General features: G+C 40.0%; 1 protein-coding gene across 2 annotated transcripts in view; it reads right to left on the bottom strand.

Moving 5' to 3' along the window:
• The window catches only part of LOC138606730 (rho guanine nucleotide exchange factor 2-like), a 37,681-nt gene extending 24,656 nt beyond the window's left edge, over positions 1–13,025 (bottom strand). For both annotated transcript variants that reach the window (XM_069679158.1, XM_069679159.1), the window contains exon 1: positions 12,844–13,025. In XM_069679158.1, coding sequence (XP_069535259.1) covers positions 12,844–12,900 — 57 coding nt within the window. In that variant the 5' untranslated portion in view covers positions 12,901–13,025. The remainder of the gene's footprint in view (positions 1–12,843) is intronic.
• Positions 13,026–17,614: the final 4,589 nt, after the last annotated feature.

The raw sequence follows: 17,614 nt of genomic DNA, 5'->3' as shown, positions 1-17,614 counted from the left end.
AGACAGAGACAGAGAGAGAGACAGAGAGAGAGACAGAGACAGAGAGAGACAGAGAGAGACAGAGACAGAGAGAGACAGAGACAGAGCAGGTCAGAGACAGAGACAGAGACAGAGACAGAGAGAGAGACAGAGAGAGAGAGACAGAGAGAGACAGAGAGAGACAGAGACAGAGACAGAGACAGAGAGAGACAGAGACAGAGAGAGAGACAGAGAGAGACAGAGAGAGACAGAGACAGAGACAGAGACAGAGAGAGACAGAGAGAGACAGAGACAGAGAGAGACAGAGACAGAGAGAGACAGAGACAGAGAGAGAGACAGAGAGAGACAGAGAGAGACAGAGAGAGACAGAGCGAGACAGAGACAGAGACAGAGAGAGACAGAGCGAGACAGAGACAGAGACAGAGAGAGACAGAGACAGAGAGAGAGACAGAAGAGACCGAGAGAGACAGAGACAGAGAGAGAGGGAGGGACAGAGAGAGAGAGAGAATAAGTAGTTCTGGCGAGATGCCAGGGTCATGAAACCCAAAATGTTTTACCCTACAAAAACAACACGAAGGCGATGGTGATCCATTTTTAACACAAAATCATCGTCCTAGGATTTCAGATACTGCGCCTTTTTTTGTTGCACTATTTTCTCTCGAGAACAATCCAGTATCACTACGCCTGTGGCAGGCCGGTTTCTCAGGTAAGCCTGAGAACTCCGAGCTAATAGCTTTGCATCCACTACACTACTAGCAAGTATTTCACACAACTTGGTGTCCAAAAATCTGAACTCTCTCTTTAAAGTACATTTTTACAGACTTGTTTCAAATATATTTATTGTATATTTTCAGGAAGTGTGTTAAAAGTTAAAAGCATAATAATATACAACAGCACACATCACCAAAATTCAGTTTTAATATGCTGTGTAAAGATTTACTTTAGTGTTTATCTAATGAGTAAATAAAGGCTATAATTAGCACATGGTCAAAAACGCCTGAGAAGTGTACTTTGACATGTTGAAAAAATTTAATGTTACTGTGGTGGCAACTCGATGTCTGTTGCAGCCTGCTGACTGTGACAGCAGTATAGACAGTAAAGCTGTTAGACAGCTGCCTCTCGATACTAATGAAGGAACTTTAATCAGGCCATCTTAACATTATTTAGATTTTACATATTATTCATCGGTTACAACAACAGCCCAATTACACAATGGAGAAATAGAGAAAAAAATCGACCATCCGCCACATATTTATGATAAAGTGCTGCGTAACATAACGTTATTCTACAAGCTAATTAACTGCATTTAATTAGCTGTGATTAATCTTCACGGACTAGTCATGCTGGTTCTGGTTATCTCTGACTGTTATCTTTGTTATCTCTAACTGTCATCTCTGTTATCTCTGACTGTTATCTCTGTTATCTCTGACTGTTATCTCTGTTATCTCTGACTGTTATCTCTAACTGTTATCTCTGACTGTTATCTTTGTTATCTCTGACTGTTATCTCTGTTATCTCTGACTGTCATCTCTAACTGTTATCTCTGACTGTTATCTTTGTTATCTCTGACTGTTATCTTTGTTATCTCTGACTGTTATCTCTGTTATCTCTGACTGTTATCTCTAACTGTTATCTCTGACTGTTATCTTTGTTATCTCTGACTGTTATCTCTGTTATCTCTGACTGTCATCTCTAACTGTTATCTCTGACTGTTATCTTTGTTATCTCTGACTGTTATCTTTGTTATCTCTGACTGTTATCTCTGTTATCTCTGACTGTTATCTCTAACTGTTATCTCTGACTGTTATCTTTGTTATCTCTGACTGTTATCTCTGTTATCTCTGACTGTCATCTCTAACTGTTATCTCTGACTGTTTTCTCTAACTGTCATCTTTGACTGTTATCTTTGTTATCTCTGACTGTTATCTCTGACTGTTATCTTTGTTATCTCTGACTGTTTTCTCTGTCATCTCTGACTGTTATCTCTGTCATCTCTAACTGTTATCATTGTTATCTCTGTTATCTCTGACTGTTATCTCTGTTATCTCTGGCTGTTATCTCTGTTATCTCTGACTGTAATCTCTGTTATCTCTGGCTGTTATCTCTGTCATCTCTGGCTGTTATCTCTGTCATCTCTAACTGTTATCATTGTTATCTCTGTTATCTCTGACTGTTATCTTTGTGATCTCTGACTATAATCTCTGTTATCTCTGACTGTTATCTCTGTTATCTCTGACTGTTATCTCTGTTATCTCTGACTGTAATCTCTGTTATCTCTGGCTGTTATCTCTGTTATCTCTGACTGTAATCTCTGTTATCTCTGGCTGTTATCTCTGTCATCTCTAACTGTTATCATTGTTATCTCTGACTGTTTTCTCTGTCATCTCTGACTGTAATCTCTGTTATCTCTGACTGTTATCTTTGTTATCTCTGACTGTAATCTCTGTTATCTCTGGCTGTTATCTCTGTTATCTCTGACTGTAATCTCTGTTATCTCTGACTGTTATCTCTGTTATCTCTGACTGTTTTCTCTGTCATCTCTGACTGTTATCTCTGTCATCTCTAACTGTTATCATTGTTATCTCTGTTATCTCTGACTGTTATCTCTGTTATCTCTGACTGTTATCTCTGTTATCTCTGGCTGTTATCTCTGTCATCTCTGACTGTTATCTCTGTTTTCTCTGACTGTAATCTCTGTTATCTCTGACTGTAATCTCTGTTATCTCTGGCTGTTATCTCTGTCATCTCTGACTGTTATCTCTGTCATCTCTAACTGTTATCATTGTTATCTCTGTCATCTCTAACTGTTATCATTGTTATCTCTGTTATCTCTGACTGTTATCTCTGTTATCTCTGGCTGTTATCTCTGTTATCTCTGACTGTAATCTCTGTTATCTCTGGCTGTTATCTCTGTTATCTCTGACTGTAATCTCTGTTATCTCTGGCTGTTATCTCTGTTATCTCTGACTGTTATCTCTGTTATCTCTGACTGTAATCTCTGTTATCTCTGGCTGTTATCTCTGTTATCTCTGACTGTTTTCTCTGTCATTTCTGACTGTTATCTTTGTTATCTCTGACTGTTATCTTTGTTATCTCTGACTGTTATCTCTGACTGTTATCTCTGTTATCTCTGGCTGTTATCTCTGTCATTTCTGACTGTTATCTTTGTTATCTCTGACTGTTATCTTTGTTATCTCTGACTGTTATCTTTGTTATCTCTGACTGTCATCTCTAACTGTTATCATTGTTATCTCTGTTATCTCTGACTGTTATCTTTGTGATCTCTGACTATAATCTCTGTTATCTCTGACTGTTATCTTTGTTATCTCTGACTGTTATCTTTGTTATCTCTGACTGTTATCTCTGACTGTTATCTCTGTTATCTCTGGCTGTTATCTCTGTCATTTCTGACTGTTATCTTTGTTATCTCTGACTGTTATCATTGTTATCTCTGTCATCTCTAACTGTTATCATTGTTATCTCTGTTATCTCTGACTGTTATCTCTGTTATCTCTGGCTGTTATCTCTGTTATCTCTGACTGTAATCTCTGTTATCTCTGGCTGTTATCTCTGTTATCTCTGACTGTAATCTCTGTTATCTCTGGCTGTTATCTCTGTTATCTCTGACTGTTATCTCTGTTATCTCTGACTGTAATCTCTGTTATCTCTGGCTGTTATCTCTGTTATCTCTGACTGTTTTCTCTGTCATTTCTGACTGTTATCTTTGTTATCTCTGACTGTTATCTTTGTTATCTCTGACTGTTATCTCTGACTGTTATCTCTGTTATCTCTGGCTGTTATCTCTGTCATTTCTGACTGTTATCTTTGTTATCTCTGACTGTTATCTTTGTTATCTCTGACTGTTATCTTTGTTATCTCTGACTGTCATCTCTAACTGTTATCATTGTTATCTCTGTTATCTCTGACTGTTATCTTTGTGATCTCTGACTATAATCTCTGTTATCTCTGGCTGTTATCTCTGTCATCTCTGACTGTTATCTTTGTTATCTCTGACTGTTATCTCTGACTGTTATCTTTGTTATCTCTGGCTGTTATCTCTGTCATTTCTGACTGTTATCTTTGTTATCTCTGACTGTTATCTTTGTTATCTCTGACTGTTATCTTTGTTATCTCTGACTGTTATCTCTGACTGTTATCTCGGACTGTTATCTCTGTTATCTCTGACTGTCATCTCTGTTATCTCTGACTGTTATCTCTGTTATCTCTGACTGTTATCTTTGTGATCTCTCACTGTTATCTCTGTCATCTCTGACTGTTAGCTCTGACTGTTATCTCTGGCTGTTATCTCTGTCATTTCTGACTGTTATCTTTGTTATCTTTGTCATCTCTGACTGTTATCTTTGTTATCTCTGACTGTTATCTTTGTTATCTCTGACTGTTATCTCTGTCTTTGTTATCTCTGACTGTTATCTCTGACTGTTATCTCTGTCACCTCTGACTGTTATCTTTGTTATCTCTGACTGTTATCTTTGTTATCTCTGACTGTTATCTCTGTTATCTCTGACTGTTATCTCTGACTGTTATCTTTGTTATCTCTGACTGTTATCTCTGACTGTTATCTTTGTTATCTCTGACTGTTATCTCTGTTATCTCTGACTGTTATCTCTGACTGTTATCTCTGTTATCTCTGACTGTAATCTCTGTTATCTCTGACTGTTATCTTTGTGATCTCTGACTGTAATCTCTGTTACCTCCGACTGTTATCTCTGTTATCTCTGACTGTTATCTCTGACTGTTATATTTGTTATCTCTAACTGTTATCTCTGACTGTTATCTCTAACTGGGGCATCAGGCTTTGTCGAGCCACTTTACCTAAAGAAAGCCTGGGTATGTTGAAGCTTCGTAGTACACCTGCCTGCTCACAACTGTCTGCCAATCAACAATAATTCAAATTCTATGGGTCGCATACAGTTATACATATTACAATGTGTTGTGAAATGCTTTTGGTACATAAAACTATACAGGGAATATACACATGTATTTAAATTCAAAACATATTCAAAAAAAATACAACACTGTAAAGAGTACCATAAAATATAAAATATAAAAATATAGAGTATAAAAACAACAGATGATGAAAAAAGGAAATTATTATTATGTTATTGTAATTTAAGTGGTATGGTAAAGACTACCTACATCTGTTGTGCAACGTACATGGGGGACAACATGGACAGAACAGCCAATCACAGCAGAGACAGGAACTTATAGTGTTGTTAGGAATAATGGTAGATAACCTGATATCACCTGTGTTCTCTGATCACACTTTATGACCTGCGTCTGTTAATGATTCAGAGACAGTAAACATGAAACACGATGAAAACACTTAATTAGATTTTCCTGCAAAGATCAGTGAGGTCATTCTCAACATGATGATCATACACACGTTTACAGCTTCAGGATGAGCAGCCACCAGTGTCTGTGAAATTTACAGTAAACATGGTCCACAGTAAACATGGTCCACAGTAAACATGTTCCACAGTAAACATGGTCCACAATAAACATGGTCCACAGCAAACAGGGTCCACAGCAAACAGGGTCCACAGCAAACAGGGTCCACAGCAAACAGGGTCCACAGCAAACACGTTCCACAGTAAACATGGTCCACAATAAAAATGTTCCACAATAAACATGTTCCACAGTAAACATGGTCCACAATAAAAATGTTCCACAATAAACATGTTCCAAGATAAACATGTTCCACGATAACCATGGTCCACGATTAACATGTTCCAAGATAAACATGTTCCACGACAAATATGTTCCACAGTAAACATGGTCCACAATAAACACAATCATGGTCCACAGCAATCACAAACATGGTCCACAGCAAACATGGTCCACAATAAACATGTTCCACGATAAACATGTTCCACGATAAACATGGTCCAAGATAAACATGGTCCACAGTAAACATGGTCCACAATAAACATGTTCCAAGATAAACATGTTCCACGATAACCATGGTCCACGATAAACATGTTCCAAGATAAACATGGTCCAAGATAAACATGTTCCACGATAAACATGTTCCACAGTAAACATGGTCCACAGCAAACATGTTCCACGATAAACATGTTCCAAGATAAACATGGTCCACAGTAAACATGGTCCACAGCAAACATGTTCCACGATAAACATGTTCCACGATAAACATGTTCCACAGTAAACATGGTCCACAATAAACATGTTCCACGATAAACATGGTCCACGATAAACATGGTCCACGATAAACATGGTCCACAGTAAACATGGTCCACAGCAAACATGTTCCAAGATAAACATGTTCCACGATAACCATGTTCCACGATAAACATGTTCCACGATAAACATGTTCCACGATAAACATGTTCCACAATAAACATGTTCCACGATAAACATGTTCCAAGATAAACATGTTCCACAATAAACATGTTCCACGATAACCATGTCCCACCTTTAACATGGTCCACAGTAAACATGTTCCACGATGAACATGTTCCACGATAAACATGGTCCACAATAAACATGTTCCACAGTGAACATGTTCTACAGTGAACATGTTCCAAGATAAACATGTTCCACGATAACCATGGTCCACGATAAACATGTTCCACAATAAACATGTTCCACAATAAACATGTTCCACGATAACCATGGTCCACGATAAACATGTTCCACAATAAACATGTTCCAAGATAAACATGTTCCACAATAAACATGTTCCACGATAACCATGTCCCACGATTAACATGGTCCACAGTAAACATGTTCCACGATGAACATGGTCCACGATAAACATGGTCCACAATAAACATGTTCCACAATAAACATGTTCTACAGTGAACATGTTCCAAGATAAACATGGTCCACAGCAAACATGGTCCACAGTAAACATGTTCCAAGATAAACATGGTCCAAGATAAACATGTTCCACAATAAACATGTTCCACAATAAACATGGTCCACAATAAACATGTTCCACAATAAACATGTTCCAAGATAAACATGTTCCACAAAAAACATGTTCCACGATAACCATGTTCCACGATGAACATGGTCCACGATAAACATGGTCCACAATAAACATGTTCCACAATAAACATGTTCCACGATAACCATGTTCTACAGTAAACATGTTCCACAATAAACATGTTCCACGATAACCATGTTCTACAGTAAACATGTTCCACAATAAACATGTTCCAAGATAAACATGTTCCACAAAAAACATGTTCCACGATAACCATGTTCCACGATGAACATGGTCCACGATAAACATGGTCCACAATAAACATGTTCCACAATAAACATGTTCTACAGTGAACATGTTCCAAGATAAACATGGTCCACAGCAAACATGGTCCACAGTAAACATGGTCCACAATAAACATGTTCCACGATAACCATGGTCCACGATAAACATGTTCCACAATAAACATGTTCCACAATAAACATGTTCCACGATAAACATGTTCCACAATAAACATGTTCCACGATAAACATGGTCCACAATAAACATGTTCCACGATAACCCTAACCCTAACCCAACAAGCATTTCATTTCATAGTTTGACTGTGATGGAAGAGTAGGAACCTTCACACTGAGGAATATACTGACTGAACCACCTTTCAGGAACCACCTGACCTTTCAGATACCACTTGAGCTCTGCAGGTGGACAACACAGAAAATCCTCCAAGACCAGCCGCAGATCAGTATTATATTACAAAAACAAACATGGATGTCAAAAAGCCGCTTTAACAGCTTTGAGGCAGGAATATGAAGCAAAGAAGACTGTCTGTCTGTCTGTCTGTCTATCTGCATGTCTGTCTGGCTGTCTGTGTAACTTCTCTTTTCTGTTCTGATTATTTTTCACATTAACTTCTGCTCTGGGCTGGGAGGGGCAGGAAAGGGAAGTGTGTGTGTGTGTGTGTGTGTGTGTGTGTGACTCAGAGAAACAGAAACAAAAGTGTTTCATGTAAAGATAAAGATAATTTTACAGATATAAATAAAGATGTTAAAGTTTAGTTATTTTGTACTCTTTAAAATGTCCAAAAACCTTTCAGAAGCTGAAACACCATCGAATAAAGGAGTTCACTAACTATATAAATATTCAAACTATATACCTAGAATCTGCAAACAAAACTATTTTAAAACAAACGTGAATTGGTCTGTAAATGGTTTAAAACGGGTTCAATGATCTGGTGACAGTCAGCGATCAGCTGATCAATAAATAAAGAACTCAGTGAAGGAGGGAAATAAAGAGATCTCTGTCTGAGGGGGGGTGGGGGGGGCGTCATATGACGAAGAGAGGGAGCGGAGCGAGGGGAGGAGAGAGAGGAGGGGGGAAGGGGAGACAGACACATGAAACCAGTTGACTTGAAGTGAAAATCTAAAGAATCAGGTGAGAAACAGGAAACAGATCCGAGCTACATTCATCTGAGTCATGTGACCTCCAAACACGGATGTTTACTGTCTGACGAACTTATTCTAACTGAATCTTTCTGTCTAATGTTTCATGCATTACATAACACATCAGTGAACTGATTATTGATCATCATTTGATCATTAACTCGGAGTAAACAACAAATAAAACAGACGGCAAGGAATATCGTTCCATTGATTTGCTGATGACACACAACTATACGGAAAAACTGACCCAACCCCCTCTGCAGCCATGACACCATCACCTACACTGAGGAGATAAAGGTGTGAATGAAAAATAACTTCCTGCTAAACTGCCCCAAAAGTGAAGTGATTTTTGTTGGCACTCCACATCAGGTTCAGTCATCTCACATAACCGCCATATCCTTTTCTGGCCAGGACATTCCCCTCTCATTATCAGTCACTAACCCGGCTGTAAAATTTGACCCTCTTTTGACCTCGAGGCCCAGAAACATCTGTGAAAAAACTCATTCTTCCACCTCAGAAACATTGCAAAACTCAGATCACCCCTAAAAACCACCAAGAGAAACATCCGGTCTGGAAACACCTACCGTCTTCATCCCCCCCAGGACTAAGCTCCGCACTACGGTCGGGCCTTCAACTCTTCTGTTCCACACCTCTCTGACCACCTGAGGTCACCACAGAGTGTAGAAACCTTTAAAAAAGGACTCAAAGTCTTTCTTTTTAAAAGAGACTTTTCTTGATTCTGCTTGCTTTTACTTGTTTATTATAACATGTTCCTTATTACCTGTGGGTTTTATTTCTTTTTTTGCTCATGTCTTTATCCAGTATCACTTTGAGATTGGCTTCAAATGTAAAGTGCATTATAAATAAAATATTTTATTATTATAAAATGTGTGAATGGTTCTGTTTTCTCTAACAGCCTTCTACTGAACTGTTAAGAGCCTCTGACATCACACCCACCTACCTTGGTCAGCCATGAGGAGGTAAGAAAGTAGGCGGGTTAAACTTCTTCCTCTTTTTTCCTAGTCTTCACACAAGAGATGAAGACTTCAGGCTGAAGAGGTGAATGCTATGCTTCTCTTGCTTCTCAAGTGCACTAAAACTATTTATTTTTCATTCATATATATAAATTTAACAACAACATGATATTGGCATCATATATCGGCCATCGGCTGCCCTGCTCTCTAAAAATCAGCATCAGCCATTGAAAAACCCATATCGGTCCACCACTAATTGTAACCATAAGTATGTATCATCTGCATCCTCCCTCTCTCCCTCCCTCTCTCCCTCTCTCGCTCCCTCTCTCGGCCCGTCCAGTCTCTTCAGATGTTCAGCATGAGCTACCCACCCACGTCAAAAAGGCCCCACTCTAGACACTTTTAAATCTCGTCTTAAAACGCATTTTTATTCCTTGGCTTTTAATCCAGCATGAGAGTTGTGTGGTCTCTGTTTGTCTTTTATTGTTTCTAAATCATTGGTTGTTGTTTTGTGTTTTATGTATATTTTATTGCTTTTATATGCTTTTATTTTACTGTGTTTTTTAATCTTTTACTTTTTATATATTTATTTTAACATTTGAATTTGACTTATTTACTGTTTTTATCTGTTGTGCAGCACTTAACCTTGTTAACCTTGGTAACCTTGTTGTTTTTAAAATGTGCTATATAAATAAAGTGGATTGGACTGGATTGGATGAGTCTGGTTCTGCTCGAGGTTTCTGCCTGTTAAAGGAAGTGTTTCTGTCTCTGTGCTGAATGTTGCTCAGAGCTGCTCGTGGTGATTCATGTTGGTCTCTCTCTGAATAACAAAGAGTACGTTCGAGACCTGCTCTGTCTGTAAAGTGTTTCTCATGCTCTGCTCCTGACTCTATAGGGAAGTGGTCTGTCTGTATTTCTGCGCACAGTTAAGTATATACTTCGTCTCCATGCTGTCATATGTCCATATGCTGTGTGGTTCATATATTTCACTGATAAACACAGAGGTGTGGAGGAGCATCAGGCTTCATGATCAAAGTTGACGTCATCACTTCAGTCCGTACTCCCCCACCCTCCCTCTGCTCTTGCAGCTCTCCCCCTCTGTGTGCTGCGAGTCTGCATCACAGTGTTTTGTATTATATTATGTTTTAAAGTCTTATTGAGGTCAATGAGGTTCCGTGCTCATTTGCATACAGAGCGAGAAAGTGACATCCGATCACAAGTGGTCACTGAAGACCACTGAAGGATCATGAAAACCACATGTTGATACCAGGTGTGTGACAGAGGTTAAGTTAAAGCTTTATCTCTCTCTGACAGAGGTTAAAGCTCTATCTCTCTCGGACAGAGTTTAAAGCTTTATCTCTCTCGGAAAGAGGTTAAAGCTTTATCTCTCTCGGACAGAGGTTAAAGCTCTATCTCTCTCGGACAGAGTTTAAAGCTTTATCTCTCTCGGACAGAGGTTAAAGCTTTATCTCTCTGACAGAGGTTAAAGCTTTATCTCTCTCTCTCTGACAGAGATTAAAGCTTTATCTCTCTCTGACAGAGGTTAAAGCTCTATCTCTCTCGGACAGAGTTTAAAGCTTTATCTCTCTCGGAAAGAGGTTAAAGCTTTATCTCTCTCTGACAGAGGTTAAAGCTCTATCTCTCTCGGACAGAGTTTAAAGCTTTATCTCTCTCGGAAAGAGGTTAAAGCTTTATCTCTCTCTGACAGAGGTTAAAGCTCTATCTCTCTCGGACAGAGTTTAAAGCTTTATCTCTCTCGGAAAGAGGTTAAAGCTTTATCTCTCTCTGACAGAGGTTAAAGCTCTATCTCTCTCGGACAGAGTTTAAAGCTTTATCTCTCTCGGAAAGAGGTTAAAGCTTTATCTCTCTCGGACAGAGATTAAAGCTTTATCTCTCTCTCTCTGACAGAGATTAAAGCTTTATCTCTCTCTCTGACAGAGTTAAAAGCTTTATCTCTCTCTCTGACAGAGTTAAAAGCTTTATCTCTCTCTCTGACAGAGTTAAAAGCTTTATCTCTCTCTCTGACAGAGTTTAAAGCTTTATCTCTCTCTGAGAGAGGTTAAAGCTTTATCTCTCTCTCTCTGACAGAGGTTAAAGCTGTATCTCTCTCTGACAGAGGTTAAAGCTCTATCTCTCTCTGACAGAGATTAAAGCTCTATCTGTCTCTCTGACAGAGGTTAAAGCTTTATCTCTCTCTGACAGAGGTTAAAGCTTTATCTCTCTCTGACAGAGGTTAAAGCTTTATCTCTCTCTGACAGAGTTTAAAGCTTTATCTCTCTCTGAGAGAGGTTAAAGCTTTATCTCTCTCTGACAGAGGTTAAAGCTTTATCTCTCTCTGACAGAGGTTAAAGCTTTATCTCTCTCTGACAGAGTTTAAAGCTTTATCTCTCTCTGACAGAGGTTAAAGCTTTATCTCTCTGACAGAAGTTAAAGTGTGCGCCCCATGTGCAGAGCGCGGTCCTACATGCAGCAGCGCCGGGTCCCCCACTCTCCCCGCCCCCTTTCTGACCCACTGTGAAAAATAATAATACAGCCGGTGATTCCGTGTTCAGACGACCTGACAAACGTGTTTACGGGTTTCTAATTGAGTGCATGTGCCACACTGGCTATGAAAAGTTTTCTATCAATGTAACGGCTCCTGAAGGCATCAGCACGACATCCAGCTCCATCCATGAGGCAGACACTGCCTCTACTTCACTTTAATTACTGCTTGCCTGTCTGTCTCTCTGTCTGTCTGTCTGAGTCATAAATAAAATCACTTTATTCTGAAACACATTGACAGTCTTTTGACAGATCATCAGTCAGTCCAGAGGTCAAACATCCACCTTCACTCCTGACCGACACTCCCTGTATGGGAACACACACACACACACACACACACAGTGTCTCCCCTCCCCCCGCTCGTTTCCTCCTACAGGACAAAGCGGCCACGCTGCTGCTAACGGACACACACCGAAACACACAGAAAGTCAGTTTATACAGATACACACGGAACACACCGACACACCGACACACACACAAACACGTACACACAAACACACGCACACACACACACACACACACACACACACACACACACATACACACACACACACTCCGTGTAAAGAAATAAAACCGTGTTCCGGTCTGAACTGAGAAAAGTGTCCGTTTCCCGTCTCTGAGCTGAGGTAACTTCTTCTTCTCTGTTCAACCTAAAACTACTAATACGCCGATCACACCGATTACACCGATCAATGACCGATCAATCATCTATCAGAACTATTGATCCAGTCTTACAACATATGCAGTAACGGAACAAACCCGCGTCAGATCTGAACAGATGTGACGGACAAAGCGGACAGAAGTGAGACAGAGTTTTTCTGTCTGTCTGATCAATCACATCCGAACCAGCCGATCACTCCCAGATCACCGATAACTACCTTTATCGATCAGGAAAGTGTGCGCTTGAGTTCGTTTCTTTCTTTTTTTCCGGTGAGCTCACCTTCAGGTTGATTTCCTTCATCCTGTCCTGTCTCCTGCTCTCCAGCAGCCGGGACATCCCCTCCGACTAACCGAACCACCTGGTCGATCACCTGCGCGCTCGGATTTTATTTTTTATTTGTCCGTTATTAATCTGTAATAATCCGCCGGAGTGTTGGCTTTTGGTCCCGGAGCAGTTCGCAGTCTGAGCACGGGTGGGCGGGGCCTTTGTCTGACTGACAGCCCTGCTTTCTACTTCTGACCAATCACAGCTCAGCGCGCTACTGTGGCGTCCAGCCAATCACCTCCTTGCACGCTCTTCAAGCCCCGCCAATCTGTCAAGGAGCGCTTGTTTCTAAGACCGGGGCAGTGACGTAGCGGTGCGGGTGGGGTCAGTCTCTATGACAACGTGTCAACTCGTCACGTGATACCTAGCAGCAAATCAAAGAGTCATAATAACCCCCCCCCCCCCAACAGCAACTGTGTACAACAGCAGCAGAGTACTGTGTGACGTGGAGGCACCGCGCACTGAGCCCGCCCCCCCGGAGTGTGCAGGTAAAATAAATAAACAAATCCCCCGCCTCATAACAGAAACACAAAGACAAGGAGACATCATCAATATCATACGCAAAGTGATCAGTGACGTCACATTGTGAGTCTGCCAGAGCTAACAGAAGTAATTATGCACACTTCCAACATGTCCAACATGCTGCATGCATGCATCATGCATCCAACATATGTATATATATACAACTTATAATGTGTGTCCATATTTATATATATATCTATATATATCTATATATATATATTTATATATATATCTATATATACATATGTATATACATATACACACAGTACTGTGCAAAAGTTTTAGGCAGGTGTGAATAAACGCTGTAAACTAAGAATGCTTTCAAAAATGGAAGTGTTAATAGTTTATAGTGTACCTGTAAGAATTGCTGCTGGTTTGAAAGCAAAGGGTAGTAACACCAAATATTGATTTGATTTAGATTTTTCTTTTGTTCGCTCACTGATCATTTTGTAAATTGATAAAAATAAACTATTATTATTTATATTTTTGAAAGCATTCTTAGTTTTCAGCATTTTTTCACACCTGCCTAAAACTTTTGCACTGTACTGTATATATGTACTGTATATATACAGTATAGATGCATATTGATATGTACTAGTTATTTATATAAATTGTGGTATAGATGTAGAGTGATACTGTATTAGTATTATGAGGTCTAAATAATATAAATAAGAGTACAGTGCTCTGTCTGTAAAGAGCCCTGTGATAACTTCGTCATTATTTGGAGTTATATAAACATAAATGCATGAATGTAGTTTATAATAGTAGTACACATTGTAGTTTACTTACATAAGTATTAATCTAATAACACTGCATTGCTTACAGTCTATGAGTATACTGTATTGTTCTGAGTTCACTGCAGCATACTGTAGTCTTTATTGTAGTACTGTGTGTACTGATACAGCCTCTGACTGCTGCTGTGTTCTGCTGAATGAAACGTGTCCACATCCTGGTACAGGCTGACACCACTCAGCACGGCAACCAGCTGTACCAGGCAACACAGAGAGCAGTGAGGTCATCATGCCGAGGACAAAGGAAAAAAAACGAGCTGACAGCTTCACCTGCCGCCAGGACAAGGAGCAGCTCTACAGTTGTTCCTGAAGTGCTCCTAAAATGTTCTTATATTACTCCTGAAGTGTTCTCATAGTTCTCTTGAAGTGTTTCTGAACTGTTCTTATAGTGCTCTTGAAGTGTTCCTGAAGTGTTCCTGACGTGTTCCTGACGTGTTCCTGACGTGTTCCTGAAGTGTTCCTGAAGTGTTCTTATAATGCTCTTGAAGTGTTCCTAAAGTGTTTCTGAAGTGTTCCTGAAGTGTTCTTATAGTGCTCTTGAAGTGTTCCTGAAGTGTTCTTATAGTGCTCTTGAAGTGTTCCTGAAGTGTTCTTATAGTGCTCTTGAAGTGTTTCTGAAGTGTTCTTATAGTGCTCTTGAAGTGTTCCTAAAGTGTTTCTGAAGTGGTCCTGAAGTGTTCTTATAGTACTCTTGAAGTGTTTCTGAAGTGTTCTTATAGTGCTCTTGAAGTGTTCCTAAAGTGTTTCTGAAGCGGTCCTGAAGTGTTCTTATAGTACTCTTGAAGTGTTCCTGAACTGTTCTTATAGTGCTCTTGAAGTGTTCCTGAAGTGTTCCTGACGTGTTCCTGAAGTGTTCCTGAAGTGTTCCTGAAGTGTTCTTATAGTGCTCTTGAAGTGTTCCTGAAGTGTTCTTATAGTGCTCTTGAAGTGTTCCTAAAGTGTTTCTGAAGTGGTCCTTAAGTGTTCTTATAGTACTCTTGAAGTGTTCCTGAACTGTTCTTATAGTGCTCTTGAAGTGTTCCTGAAGTGTTCCTGAAGTGTTCTTATAGTGCTCTTGAAGTGTTCCTGAAGTGTTCTTATAGTGCTCTTGAAGTGTTCCTAAAGTGTTTCTGAAGTGGTCCTGAAGAGATCTTATAGTACTCTTGAAGTGTTCCTGAAGTGTTCTTATAGTGCTCTTGAAGTGTTCCTGAAGTGTTCTTATAGTGCTCTTGAAGTGTTCCTGAAGTGTTCTTATAGTGCTCTTGAAGTGTTCCTAAAGTGTTTCTGAAGTGGTCCTGAAGTGTTCTTATAGTGCTCTTGAAGTGTTCCTGAAGTGTTCTTATAGTGCTCTTGAAGTGTTCCTAAAGTGTTTCTGAAGTGTTCCTGAAGTGTTCTTATAGTGCTCTTGAAGTGTTCCTGAAGTGTTTCTGAAGTGTTCCTGAAGTGTTCTTATAGTGCTCTTGAAGTGTTCCTGAAGTGTTCTTATAGTGCTCTTGAAGTGTTCCTAAAGTGTTTCTGAAGTGGTCCTGAAGTGTTCTTATAGTGCTCTTGAAGTGTTCCTGAAGTGTTCTTATAGTGCTCTTGAAGTGTTCCTGAAGTGTTTCTGAAGTGTTCCTGAAGTGTTCTTATAGTGCTCTTGAAGTGTTCCTGAAGTGTTTCTGAAGTGTTCCTGAAGTGTTCTTATAGTGCTCTTGAAGTGTTCCTAAAGTGTTTCTGAAGTTGTCCTGAAGTGTTCTTATAGTACTCTCGAAATGTTCCTGAAATATTCTTTTGTTTTTGTTAATCCTGTTATATGTCACATGATATAAACGTCATCACCCTGCTGTCACATTTTCAGTTCAATCAAAAAGGGAGAGGACCCAGATGCAGACAATGATATTATTTAATAACAAAAATATACAAACAAGGTAAAAACAAAAGCTCACTGTACAGAATCCAAAGAAAGAAAAGTCCAACCAATGTCCAACTAAAAGTCTGACAAAACACAAGAGGTCAAAAGGAAAATCAAAAAGAGTCCAGGTTAAAGTCCACAAGAGAAAAATGGGTAAATGTTAATAAACTGGGGATCACAGCCAGTGTTTGTACAGCCTGGAGGCTCCTAAGGGGCAGACACAAAGCCTTCAGGTGGACAGCCTGGAGGCGGGGCAGAGGCTGACCAAAAGCCTTCAGTCGGGTGGCCAGGAGACAGGGCTGAGGCCGACCAAAAAGGAAGAGCAGGAGGTCGACTGGACTGGAAGAGCCTTTCTGGAGGATGACCAGGTTGCCACCAGGCAAGCAAAGCCTCTCAGGAGGGCTTGGCCAGAGGAGGTGTTGGTCGGGATGCCGATGGAGAGCCAGTAGGGGAATCCTCCGACTGGGCTGGAACAGGATCTTGCCGTCCTGTGCGGCATCCGTAGTCATATGACCAGGAGACAGGAAGTGAAGTGTATTACTGTGAAATATTCTATAGAACTCAATAATGGAGGACGGCGGAGCAACACGGTTGTTTTACTGTGCATATATAGAAATGAAAAACCTACCTTGTTTTATTTATTTATTTATTTTTTATCTTTCCACAATTACAATATTCATAACATGCTGATCGAAACTGTTTTGTCAAAAATGTCAGACATGTATTTATAATCCAGAATACTTGCTTAGATTAAACTTGCAGATATCGAGAATATAGATATTTTATAGAAGATATAGAGATCTGATAGAGAGAATACAGAGCCTCCACTCAACACACATGCTACAGATTTCCTGAAAAATGTTGTTATAAAAAGAAATGTGTAGCTACACACCTCGATATTCTTGCTCAGGTTGGATGGCAGATTTTTGTCGGTCGTGATGAAGTTCGTGCGCAGTAAGCAGAGCGAACATTTAAAACGATATGAATCATTTTTCATTTCAAAAACCTTAAACATGGTTTAAGACACGGCCATGGTCGCTCAGGTGTACAATCGGCATCCTTCTCTGCCGTAGCCATCATTACCACCACTACATGAACCTCTTACACCTCCTCCTCTGACTCCTCTGACTCTAACACCTCCTCCTCTGACTCTTACACCTCCTCCTCTGACTCCTCTGACTCTAACACCTTCTGACTCCTCTGACTCTAACACCTCCTCCTCTGACTTTTCTGACTGTAACACCTCCTCCTCTGATTTCTCTGACTCTAACACCTCCTCCTCTGACTCTTACACCTCCTCCTCTGACTCCTCTGACTCTAACACCTTCTGACTCCTCTGACTCTAACACCTCCTCCTCTGACTCTTACACCTCCTCCTCTGACTCCTCTGACTCTAACACCTTCTGACTCCTCTGACTCTAACACCTTCTGACTCCTCTGACTCTAACACCTCCTCCTCTGACTTTTCTGACTGTAACACCTCCTCCTCTGATTTCTCTGACTCTAACACCTCCTCCTCTGACTTTTCTGACTGTAACACCTC

This window comes from Semicossyphus pulcher, unplaced genomic scaffold, assembly GCF_022749685.1.
Source record: "Semicossyphus pulcher isolate SPU_LCO1_2020_fin unplaced genomic scaffold, fSemPul1.0.p SCAF_30, whole genome shotgun sequence".
In the NCBI taxonomy this organism is placed as follows: Eukaryota; Metazoa; Chordata; class Actinopteri; order Labriformes; family Labridae; genus Semicossyphus; species Semicossyphus pulcher.
Note: the sequence above shows the minus strand (reverse complement) of the source record. Positions and strands in the feature narration are given on the sequence as shown.